Source organism: Pituophis catenifer, unplaced genomic scaffold, assembly GCF_029215685.1.
Source record: "Pituophis catenifer annectens isolate HBS135680 unplaced genomic scaffold, rPitCat1.0.hap2 SCAF_17, whole genome shotgun sequence".
NCBI lineage: Eukaryota > Metazoa > Chordata > Lepidosauria > Squamata > Colubridae > Pituophis > Pituophis catenifer.
Genome location: NW_027256897.1, coordinates 7,427,222 through 7,439,729, shown reverse-complemented (window position 1 = coordinate 7,439,729; position 12,508 = coordinate 7,427,222). Strand labels below are relative to the sequence as shown.

Genomic DNA, 12,508 nt, shown 5'->3' with positions numbered 1-12,508 from the left:
AAATGGTCTGGGTCTAAATGATCTAGATGGTATAAAACTAGATCTAAATGGCACAGATCTAGATCTAGGTATCACATATTTATATCTACCAGTAAATGGCCTAGATCTAGATATGGATGGTCTAGATCTAAATGGTCTAGGTCTAGGTGATCTAGATGGTATAAATCTAGATTATATAAATCTAGATTTAAATGGCACAAATCTGGATCTAGGTGGCATAAATTTAGACCTAAATGGCCTAGATCTAGATGGTCTAGATCTAAATGGTCTGTGTCTAGATGATCTAGATGGTATAAATCTAGATCTAAATGGCACAGATCTAGATCTAGGTATCATATATTTATATCTACCGGTAGATGGCCTAGATCTAGATATGGATGGTCTAGATCTAAATGGTCCGGGTCTAGGTGATCTAGATGATATAAATCTAGATCTAAATGGCACAGATCTGGATCTAGGTGGCATAAATTTAGATCTAAATGGTCTAGATCTAGATGGTCTAAATCAAAATGGTCTGGGTCTAGATGATCCAGATCCAGCTTGTATGGGTCTAGCCGGTATAAATGGCACAGATCTAGATGGCATAAATTTAGATCTAGATCTAGATGGCATAAATTTAGATCTAGATCTAGATGGCATAAATTTAGATCTAGATCTAGATGGCATAAATTTAGATCTAGATCTAGATGGCATAAATTTAGATCTAGATCTAGATGGCATAAATTTAGATCTAGATCTAGATGGCATCAATTTAGATCTAGATGGCATCAATTTAGATCTAGATCTAGACCATCTGGATCTAGTTATCCTTGACTGAAAGTCTTCCAGCTAACTCTCTTTCCATGCTCCAACGTCCTGTCAACGATCTTCTTAGCGGCGAGCAGAGAGCTCTATTTTTTTTCCAAGTCAAATCTTGAATCTGCGCAGAATGGTTGCTCCCAAAACACCGGCTGTTTCGGTCCTGTGCCCGTAGGGGACTCAGCCGAAAGGTCTGTGCCAGAGAAGGTGGTGCAATACTGTTGCCATCTGTTTCTCTGAACCGTTCTTTCACAAAAACCCTCGGAGGGATTATTCTGACCCCGTGGCTTCCGTGTGTCAAATTTGCAAGAAGGGGAAAAAACAGCCTTTGGCAGGTGTCCATTTGCTGCCCGCGTAAGTGACACCAATTAAGCTCCTTCCCTGGCAGGTCTCGAAGGAGAAACCGCTGTCAGACCCTGAAGCTAGGTTGGATTTGTTGTTGGCATCCATGGACTGTGCGGTTGGCAGAAATCGAGCTGTCACTCTGACTGCCCCAATAAGGACCCAGTTGGCCACAATCAACGTCGCAACGGGCTTGTTCTCTCTATGAATCAGCCCTTGAAGTAGGCTTGGATAATTCAGTTGGTGCTAAAAATCACATGTGGTTGACTCACTATCTCACTACTCATATCCTAAAGGTGCTTTTTCAAGAGGTGTATATTCCTTGAAGACGTTTCACTTCTCATCCAAGGAGCTCCTTCAGTTCTGACTGGGGGAGGAATACGACACCTCCACCCCCGTCTCCTGTTTACAACACAGTCCTTTCAGCAGTGCCCAGTAGGTTCCACACACCCGCATTTGCACTATTCAGGTGACGGTGAGGGCACAGGTAAACCTCCAAGCGGCCTCGACGACTCTCAGAAAGAGCGCCAACGACCGGAGGACTGCGCGGAATATCAAGTCTTCCATCCTTCATCGTTCAGCCAGAACGGAAGAAGCTTCTTGGATGAGAAGCGAAACGTCTTCAAGGACAGTCCGAACTTGAAAAGCTTCTTGGCTGAGGAGCAAAATGTCTTCAAGGAGAAACAAAATCCAGTCGCCTCTCGAAAAAGCCCCTTTGGGACAACCATGACCTGGATGACAATTGGATCTTCATAGATCAGGGATGGCGAAGCTTTTCGGCACCAAGTGCCGAAAAGGGAGCACTTCACGTGCGCTCGTCAGGGCTGTGACCAGGAAGAGGAGCTGCCCAGGGGCCATGCACATGCCGGATAAGTATTTCTGGTTTCCGGCGCACACATGCGCACCAGCCAGCAAGTCTTCCAGTTACTGCCGTGCATGCACATGTACCAATCAGCTGGCTAGCGCGCAGCTTTTCCAGTTTCCGGCACTGCCTCACGTACAAAGGGCAGCTGATCGTCGCGTGCCAGAAACCCGGAAGAGGAACAGGCAACACCGCACGTGCCAGGCAACATGGCTCCATGTGCCACTTCGGGCACGCATGCCATCACGGTCATAGGTAATGAAGAAAGCCACCTATAGATGGTGTGGGTGTAACTGTCAGCTCAGGGGTGTCAAACTCAATTTCATTGAGAGCTGCGTCAGGGCTGTGGTTGACCTCGAGGAGCCGGGGGTGTGTGGCCAACTGGGTGGGTGTGGCCAATTGGGTGGGCGTGGCCATCTTGACGCCACTCCCCAAACTGCTGGCATGTTTCCACTTTGCACTGGGTAGACCAGGCCGAAGCCACACCTTACATTTTCCAGGATGGACCCGTGGCCCGGATCCGACCACATCGCAGCCCATATCCATCCTACAGGCCTTCTGTTTGACACCCCTGTGTCAGCTGAACACGCTGTCCCAAGTTTGAGGCGCCATTTCCAATTTCTCTTGCTCCTCTCACGCTCCGACAATGCTTTAAAATGGGAATCTGTCTTCCGCTACTGTTTCCATGGAGATGTATCTGTTTTAAAATAGGAAAGGGGGCCACCCCGTATAGGAGCCCCTCGTATACATTAAACTTTATAGCTTCTTCACATCTACAGAAGATCTGAGATGATCCTCCCACCAGTGCTTCCTCCAAAAGGCAAATGGACTTTTTTGGGTTGTTGTTTTTTTTTCTCTCTCTTTGAAAACATTTCGCTTTCTCATCCAAGAAGCTTCTTCAGGACTTCATGAAGTGAAGAAGCTACTTGGATGAGAAGCGAAACGTTTTCAAAGTGGGGGGGGAGGGGGAAACAACAATTAAGAAAGAGCCGAAGTGGCGCAGTGGTTAGAGTGCAGTACTGCAGCTACTTCAGCTGACTGCTAGTTCAGCAGATCAGCGGATCAAATCTCACCGGCTCAAGGTTGACTCAGCCTTCCATCCTTCCGAGGTGGGTAAAATGATTTATTTGATCATTTATTTGATAAATGATCTATTTATCTATCTATCTATCCACCCATCATCTATCTATCTATCTATCTATTTATCTATCTATCCATCCATCCATCCATCCATCCATCCATCCATCCATCCATCTATCTATCTATCTATCTATCTATCTATCTATCTATCTATCTATCTATCTATCTAACTATCCACCCATCATCTATCTATAAGAGCCGAGGTGGCGCAGTGGTTAGAGTGCAGTACTGCAGCTACTTCAGCTGACTGCTAGTTCAGCAGATCAGCGGATCAAATCTCACCGGCTCAAGGTTGACTCAGCCTTCCATCCTTCCGAGGTGGGTAAAATGAGGACCCAGATTGTTGGGGGCAATATGCTATTTAGTATACTGTCTTTGGTGTAAGCCGCCCAGAGTCCTCGGAGAGTGGGCGGCATAGAAAATATGACTAATAAAATAAAATAAATAAATAAAGTCCGGTTGCCTTTTGGAAAAAAAAAAAAAAGAATCATTTGAGATCTTCTGCAAATGTTGAAATGTGAAAAGCACCTTTGGGACAGCCATGACCTGGATGATTGAGAATCTCCAATAGACAGTTTGGATGACCTTCCTTCATTAAAAAGGTGGAAGTCCAACACTGGAAATTTTTTGAGAAGATGTTGGATAACCATTTGTCTGAAGTGATGTAGGGTTTCCTGCCTAAGCAGGGGGTTAGACTAGAAGACCTCCCAGGTCCCTTCCAACTCTGTTATTCTATTCCTTGAAATCTGCAATCCTTTGAATGACCCTCAACTTCTGGTGACTTCCTAGACACATTTATGGAGCCTTCTAAGCAATGATTTCCCTTTGCATTCTTTTGGGATTTTTTTTTTTGTGTGTGTGTGTGGTTTCCATAGCACTGGAATTTCTTTAAAACTGCCCATCCGAGGACCAGCCAGTTGTGACTCAGCTTAGCTTTGCAAACAGAGAGAAGGTCAGTTCGCACTGACACCGTCTTTCTCTACGGGCTGCTAATTTTGCTGGGGTATTTGGGAAGAAGCAGAAGCAGATAGGTGCAGAGAAGGAACAGCTAGGTCCAGGAAGAACCTGTGCATGCTACCTGTTATTTCCACCTTTGTGGAAAAGCCCTTCGCTGTTTAAAATGCTCCATTCTAGGAGAAGGGAGTCCATCTGTAGGGGACAAGTGGGCGTTGAGTATTCTGGTTTTTAGAAAGCTGCTTTTTGGGCCGCAGCTGTTTGCTCAGTTGCACACCGGCTGGTAATCAGCTCTCCAGCTCAAGCGTTCCCAGGGGTGGGAGAGAAAGAGAGAGAGAGAGAGAGAAGAAAGAGGAGAGAGAAAGGAGAGAGAGAGAAAGAGGAAAGACAGAGAGAGCGATGGGGGGGGAGAGAGAGAGAGAAGAGAGAAGAGACAGAGACAGAAGAGCGAGAGAGAGAGGAGAAAGACAGAGGAGAAAGACAGAGGGGGGGAAGAGAGGAGAGAGATGAGAGAGACAGAAGAGAGAGGAGAGAGAGAGACAGGAGAGAGAGAAGAGAAACAGAAGAGAGAGAGAAAGGAGAGAGAGGAGAGAGAGAGAGAGGAGAAAGACAGAGGGGGGAAAGAGAGGAGAGAGACGGAAGAAAGAAAGGAGAGAGAGAAGAGAGAGAGAAGAAAGGAGAAAGAGAGAAGAAAGAGGAGAGAGAGGAGAGAGAGAGAAAGAAGAAAGATAGAGAGAGGAGAGGGGGAGAGAGAGAGAGAGACAGAAGAGTGAGAGAGAGAGAGAGAAGACAGAGAGGGGGGAAAGAGGAGAGAGATGAGAGAGACAGAAGAGAGAGGAGAGAGAGAGAGAAAGGAGAGTGAGGAGAGAGGAGAGAGAGAGAGAGGAGAAAGAGAGAGGAGAAAGACAGGGGGAAAGAGAGGAGAGAGACGGAAGAAAGAAAGGAGAGAGAAGAGAGAGAGAAGAAAGAGAAAGGAGAGAGAGAGAAGAAAGGGGAGAGAGAGAGAAAGAGGAAAGATAGAGAGAGGAGAGGGGGAGAGAGAGAGAGAGAGAGAAGAGAGAAGAGACAGAGACAGAAGAGAGAGAGAGAGAGAGAGAGAGAGAGAGAGAGAGAGAGAGAAGAGAGAGAGAAGAAAGAGAAAGGAGAGAGAGAGAAGAAAGGGGAGAGAGAGAGAAAGAGGAAAGATAGAGAGAGGAGAGGGGGAGAGAGAGAGAGAGAGAGAAGAGAGAAGAGACAGAGACAGAAGAGCGAGAGAGAGAGAGAGAGAGAGAGAGAGAGAGAGAGAGAGAAGAGAGAGAGATGGGGAAGAGAGGAGAGAGAAAGGAGAGCTAATAAGATGAGTTAGTTCCCAGTCACAGACTACATCGTATTTCCCTACCGTCCTTTTACTACCTCTGTGGGTCTACATCCATGGCCGTAAAGGAGATCTAGGAGAAACTGGATCCCTTAATTGCATATCTCTCTTCTGCAAGACTTAGCAAGTTCAAGACCGGAGCATGACCGATACCAGGGTCTTGGCCTCTGCTTCGAATGAAAAAGTGGTTCTTGTCTGAGATGCTTCTGCAAGATTGATGACACAGACTAGGATGGGGTTGCAAGCATTCCAGCAAGCGACTCTCTTTCCCATCACTAGATCGATATATCTCTCCCATACCTTAAGGTGAAGACGCCCTCATTTCCCCCTTTTTACCGTATTTCTGCAAACTTAGTAAGCCCCTTCTCTATTTTACAGGAGGTTGCAAATGACGGCTTGCAAAGCAGTTTCAGGAATTCTTCTCATTCCGGGTACTGACCGATAGAAAGGGGGGTGCTATTTTTAGGACTGTGTCAGAAGAGCATGGGGCATAAGTATCTCCCCTCCTTCCTACATTTTATTCAACTATTGGGTGGGGTTTTTTTGCGTTTCAGGCCTGGATCTCATAGCTGCCCTGTGATCCTAGTTTTTTTCTTTGAAAAAAAAAAGAGAGAGATTCAAGTTAAGATAATTTCTGTGTTCACTCCTACGGTTGCAATTCAAATATAATATGTTGCACAGCCCTTGTACTTTTGCAAAACAACAAAACCGGGGATTCTTCTTCTTCTTCTTCTTCTTCTTCTTCTTCTTCTTCTTCTTCTTCTTCTTCTTCTTCTTCTTCTTCTTCTTCTTCTTCTTCTTCTTCTTCTTCTTCTTCTTCTTCTTCTTCTTCTTCTTCTTCTTCTCCTCCTCCTCCTCCTCCTCCTCCTCCTCCTCCTCCTCCTCCTCCTCCTCCTCCTCCTCCTCCTCCTCCTCCTCCTCCTCCTCCTCCTCCCTGTAAACCCAACTCCTTTTTAGCACTGATGATCCTATCTAGTTTGGGTCATGAAACATCTGCAAGAAAACCACTGTTCAGAGAGCACCAAGGACCCCAGAGTCCTCCTTCTCCTCCTCTGTATTATTAGTATGATTAGTATTATTATATCTTGTCCTATTTATTTTCTGACCATCTGGGCTGAACTGGGAAAGAAAAAAGAAATCCTACCCCCCCCCCCGTCCCCCGAGAACAGAATAGCAAAGATATGCCATTGGCTTAAAAAAAAAAAAAAGTGAAGCCGAGTGGAATGTGATTTGAAGAGCGAGTTGCCAGCAAAGGAAAGCGAGACAACTCATTTAAACAACACCTGATCCTCTTAGCAGAATGGAAACACTTAGCATACACGATTTTTAAATACATATTAAGTTTTTATGGACACTTAGCCTGTTTTTTGTACTCTGTGCCTAGAAATACAATGTAGGACGATGAAGTAGCATTGAATAAACTGGTGTATTATGTACTTGTGCCAGCGGTTTCAAATTTCCACTGGGAAGCCAAACAAAAAAATATATTTTGCCTCTGTATAATGTGTAAAACAAGCTGTCCATCGAGTAAAATTGAGATTCTCAGGCTTCCAAGTCATGGTTGTCCCCAAGGAGCTGACTGAAGACGTTTCGCTTCTCATCTGAGAAGCTTCTTCTGTTCTGACTGAAGGAAGGAAATGGATGGAAAGATTGATATTCCTTGCAGTCCTCTGGTCGTTAGTGCTCTTTCTGAGAGTCGCTGAGGCTGCTTGGAGATTTATTCATCTGAATAATGCAACATGGAAGTGGAACTTTTCTCGGAACTGCTGAAAAGACTGCGTTGTAAACAGGAGACAGGTGTTGCCGTATCCCTTCCCCTCTGTTGAGAGAGGGCTGTTCACAGGGGTGGGCTTCAAAAATTTTAGCAAGGGGTTCTCTGCCTGGTTGCTGGGTGGTCGTGGCCATGATGGTCGTGGCCTAATCGGCCTCCTGCAGCATGGCAGGGGGGGGCATTTTTGCCCTCCCCGGGCTCCGGAGGCTTTCCTTGAGCCTCCGGGAAGGCAAAAAACGGCCTCCCCAGGCTCCTGAGGCCCTCTGGAGGCCAGAAACAGGCCCATTTCTGGCCTTCTCGAACTTCCGGTAGGCCCGTTCTTCGTCCTCCCCCGAGCCTCCATGCGCACCCTGCACTTACCTGTATCCAAAACGGGCTGCATGGGGACTCCTGGGAGGGGAAGGGCAGGGCGGGTGGGGCCAGCCAGGAGTGGGATTTGGGGATTCTCCAAACTGCACAGAATCTTAGCTAGAGGTTCTTCCGAACCCCTGAGGATCCCTGGCTGTTCACTCTTAATTACCTTTTTTTTTTTTTTTGTTATGAACCCACCTCCGTTTGTTTTTCCGCAGGTGATTGTGGGAAGCATCTTTGAAGTCATCTGGGCGGTGGTGAAACCTGGGACTTCTTTTGGCATCAGCGTGCTCAGAGCCCTCCGACTGTTGAGAATCTTCAAAGTCACCAAGTAGGTTTCGGGAGAATTTATGCACGACAGTTTGCCTTGATTTGCCGATCCCTTTACCTGTCTATCCCATTTTTCAGCGGATTAATCACTGTGGCACCGATGGACCGGTAGCCCGCTTCGAAAGAATAAAAAGAAAATAGATCTTTATAGAAATGACTTGTCCATATTATTATGGAAAAACGAAACGCTGCAATTTGATGCAAATGCCTTATTTTGCTGCAACAGAGAGAGTTGGAAGTTAATGTTTCTTTTTCTTTTCTTTTCCCTACCTTCCTTCTCCCCTTTCCCTTCCCCTCTCCCTGCTCTTTTATTTACTGTATTTTTCAGAGTATAAGACACACTTCCCCCCCCTAAAAGGGGGTGAAAATTTGGATACGTCTTATACACCGAATGTAGCCCTGCCCACCTGCTGGCCCCCACCCTTTGGCCTCTTCCTCCCAGCAGTTTGCCTCCTTGCAGCAAGCAGCAAACAGACCATTTCAGTTTCAGCTTCAGCACAGCCTGATTAGCACAAGCAGCTGATTGTCAGTTGGATCAGCCTCCCGACCATCAGCTGTTTCAGGCTGCAGGGATTGCCATTGCCTATTGGTGCCTCCGTGCGCCCCATTTTGCTGTTTGCTGCAAGGAGGCAAATTGCTGGGAGGCAGAGGCAGATTTTTTTTCTTGTGCTAATCAGGCTGTGCTGAAACTGAAACAGGCTGTTTGCTGCAAGGAGGCAAATTGCTGGGAGGCAGAGGCAGATTTTTTTTTCCTTGTTTTCCTCCCCCAAAAAAGGTAGACGCGTCTTATAGTCCGGAGCGTCTTATACTCCGAAAAAAACGGTACTTTTGTATTTTGCATTTTGTAATCCTTTATCACCTAATCAAAAAAAAAATATTTGAAAAAGAAAAAGAATAACATAAAAACGAGAGGTTGGCTAGGGAGCCATGTGCGCTTTCCATCTAATGGGGCTGCTTTTACCCTGATAACTGAAAGGACCGTTTTGTGGTTTTGAGCAGAGATTGGTGATGGCGAAGAGGATGTGATTTATGTTTTCCATGAATTATTTGGTAGACTTTTCAGTCCACCTTTCCACCAGGAGCTCAGTCCAAGCATGCAAAGTTCTAATTTTTCCCTCCACAATAAACAAACAGGAAGGAGACACATTGCTCTTATCGTTCAAGATCTCATCATTTCTGATCGGTGACTTGAATTAAACACCGACGTCCTTGTCCATCTCCTTTAACCATGATTCTATCCTGGTTTCTCTGGAACTTCCTTTCCTCCCTGTTGCTCTAACCAGTTGCCTTATATTTGCCTGCTTTCCAGAATGTAAACAAGACTAAGGGATGTTTCTTCCCTGTAGACATCAGTCACACAAACACAATCCATGACTTTGGCTCTGTCATCTTTCCTCTTCATTATGCAATTATTTTTGAAGTAAGAAGAACAGCTCCGTCTTTCTGCAGCCAGCTTTTCCCCCAAGGCACACAATTTGTACTCATCTGGTGTGTGTTTTCTAAAACAGATTCATCTACAATCATTCCAAAAGAGAAACGTTTTTTTTTTCCCTGTGTAAGACTGCCTCCCCACCCTCCACCCCAAATATACGCAGTGTTTTCTCTCTTTAAGTCACCACTGGTAGCGAAAATAAAATGCAACAAATGTTAAGACAGGGAAGAAGGAGGAAGGGGATGAAATCAAACAGGAAGGCCTTCAGGGATGATTTGACAGTGAAGGATCAGTTGCCAAAGGAGTTGAGGGTGGAGGACGGGATGAAGCCGGAGCATCTTGGTTGCTAGGTAACCCCGTTCGGTTCTTGGAAGACATGTGGTACCCAACAGGCAGGAGGTGGCAAGAATGGAGAGACCTAGGACCTCTCTATTTTGGGATCAGCAGAAAATTAAAGCCAGTCTGAATTTTGCTGAACTCTATTGTGCCTTGGTTTCCCACTGTTCCATCACTCCTTTTTCCTGATTTTCCTCCAAATTATAAAGCTTAAGAGCTTTTGTACACCTCGAAGCATCCTGGGAAACTATTGGAAGAAAGGGAAAATATAATTTTAAGTACTAATAGAAATCAACACCATGGAGCCATGACCAAACTACATAGAGTCACCTGTTCTGACCTAGGCTTCTTTAGAAAGTAAACAGCACAAACTTAGTCCCGGCAAACCTCTTTAATTCATACGGCTGTAAATTACTTTCATTTACAGTCCGCAAGGCTTGATAAACAGTCTGTCAGAGGAAGGTTATCAACACCTCACCTATCTCACGTGGAACGCTGCCAGAGAGCTAATTTCCAGACGCAGGGCAAGGCCAAACTTGGCACAGAGTCACAAACAGAATTTTCAAATCTTGAATTGGCAAGATGAGCTAATTGCTTCCTGCAAAAGCTCACGTCCCGTTCGCTTCTCTTTTATGTCTTATGGGAGGAGCCAATCATCTCCAAGCCTTACTCCCAAGTCGACCCTGTTTCCTTAATTGTTCCTGTCTCCTGGCAGCTCTGCGCATGAGCACACTGGGAACAGGCTCCCGCTGTTCTTCTGCCTCGCTGATGTCAGACTCCAGAGGCAGCAAAGAACTACCAGATGGCCTTGGCCCCCTCTCTGCCTCCGACTCAGAGCCCTCGTCCGAGCCTTCCCCAGACTCCAGGACTGGCCCACGTTCCTCCCCAACCTCCTCACTGTCCGAATCTGCTAGCTGCTGGCGAGCCACAACACTACCTAAAGTTTAACTTTTATATAGTTGGTTAGTTGTAAGTGGGGAATGGCCCTTAGAGGAACAGAAAGAGGTTTAGTAACAATTGCACAAAATAGAGTTCAACAGTTGGACTGCCATTTGTTTGGAGTAGTGTAGCTCTCCTCCTTGTGTAGGAGGTTGGATTAGAAGACCACCAAGGTTCCTTCCAACTCTGTGACTATGGTATTCTGATCATCCCAAATTCTTCTCTCTTTTTTTAATCAGTTTTTCAACAAGGAAGCAGATAACAATACCACTGTATAAATTGAATGCCTCTCAGTTTGTTGATTGAGGGGTGCCTGACCACAGGTAGTTGACTTATAAAGGTTTACTACCAGACTCAGATAATTTATGGAAAAAACCCTAAGAAGACACTTATCCATCCCAGGCGTTCTTCAGCTGTATGGACTGTGATTCCCAGAATTCCCAAGCCGTTGCCGAGAATTCTGGGAAGAGACTTCCTACCTTTTTCTCAGATGGAGGAGAATGACTCCCTATGCCCGTGTTGGCGAACCTATAGAACGCATGCCGGAAGCGGCACGCAGAACCATCCCGCACGGAATACGCGGCCTCGCTGGCTCCTCTTCCACGTTCCTGGGCACACACTCAGAGAGTTCAGAGAGTGCGCCGGTTAGCCGGCCTTCATGCCCACGAAACCCGGAAGAGCAGCGTTCCGTCGTGCATGTGCGCAATGGTACCCCCAACTTCCGGGTTTCCATCGTGCGCATCCACGACAGCCAGCTGTTCGTTGGGGAGCGCCTCCGGAAACCGGAAACCGGAAGTTCAGGTGCCAGCGCGCACATGCACGATGGAACGCTGCTCTTTTGGGTTTTGGCGCACCCACGTGCGCGAAAGCCGGCAAGGCCACACGGTACAAGCAGGATGGTTTCGCGTGCCATTTCTGGCACGCAGGTCGGCACGCAGTGATGTAAAAAATGTTAGCCATCCCTGCCCTATGCTATCATAAGCATTGTAATTCGGTTTGTTTTGACCTCCTAGGTACTGGAACTCTCTGAGGAACCTGGTGGTCTCCTTGCTGAATTCGATGAAATCCATCATTAGCCTGCTGTTCCTCCTCTTCCTCTTCATTGTCGTGTTTGCCTTGCTGGGGATGCAGCTTTTTGGCGGGCAGTAAGTTGGATTCAAACGTCTCTCTCTCTGTCGGATAAACCGATAGCGGGGAAATGATATTTCACCGACGATGGAATGGTTCCACTTTCTTTGTGTTTTCTGGCAGATGGGGTGGGCCCTCAAAGTTCTTCTATGTTCCTCTATTAATACCCAGCCTCTTCCTAGGTTTCACTTCAATGATGAAACGCCAACTACCAACTTTGATACCTTTCCCACTGCCATTCTCACTGTGTTTCAGGTAAGCCTGCTTCTTCCTCTTCCTCTACCAATTTCATATTAGAATGAATGAGCTGGAAGGGACCTTGGAGGTCTTCTAGTCCAGCCCCCAGCTCAAGCAGGAGAACCTGTACTATTTCAGATAAATGACTGTGTAGAATCTTCTTAAAAGCATCCAGTGATGGAGCGCCCACGATTTCTGGAGGCAAGCTGTTCCACTGGTTAATTGTCCTCGCTGTTAGGAAGTTTCTCCTTAATTCCAGGTTGCTTCTCTCTTTGATTAGTTTCCAAACATTGTTGTCTGTCTGTCTGTCTGTCTGTCTGTCTGTCTGTCTGTCTGTCTGTCTTCCTTCCTTCCTTCCTTCCTTCCTTCCTTCCTTCCTTCCTTCCTTCCTTCCTTTCTTTCTTTCTTTCTTTCTCTCTTTCTTTCTCTTCTTTTCTTCTTCTTCTCCTCCTCCTCCTTCCTCTTCTTCCTCTTCCTCTTCTTCCTCTTTGTCTTCCTCTTCTTCTCAACCTCCGGCTCCTCCTCCTTTCTTGT

At 46.3% G+C, this 12,508-nt stretch overlaps 1 protein-coding gene across 1 annotated transcript in view; it reads left to right on the top strand.

Annotated features, from left to right (window-relative positions):
• CACNA1B (calcium voltage-gated channel subunit alpha1 B) overlaps positions 1–12,508 on the top strand; it is a 189,094-nt gene that overhangs the window by 91,937 nt on the left and 84,649 nt on the right. Inside the window, exons 13-15 of the mRNA XM_070955498.1 lie at positions 7,791–7,903; positions 11,623–11,754; positions 11,920–11,992. Of these exons, the coding sequence (XP_070811599.1) occupies positions 7,791–7,903; positions 11,623–11,754; positions 11,920–11,992 (318 nt within the window). The remainder of the gene's footprint in view (positions 1–7,790; positions 7,904–11,622; positions 11,755–11,919; positions 11,993–12,508) is intronic.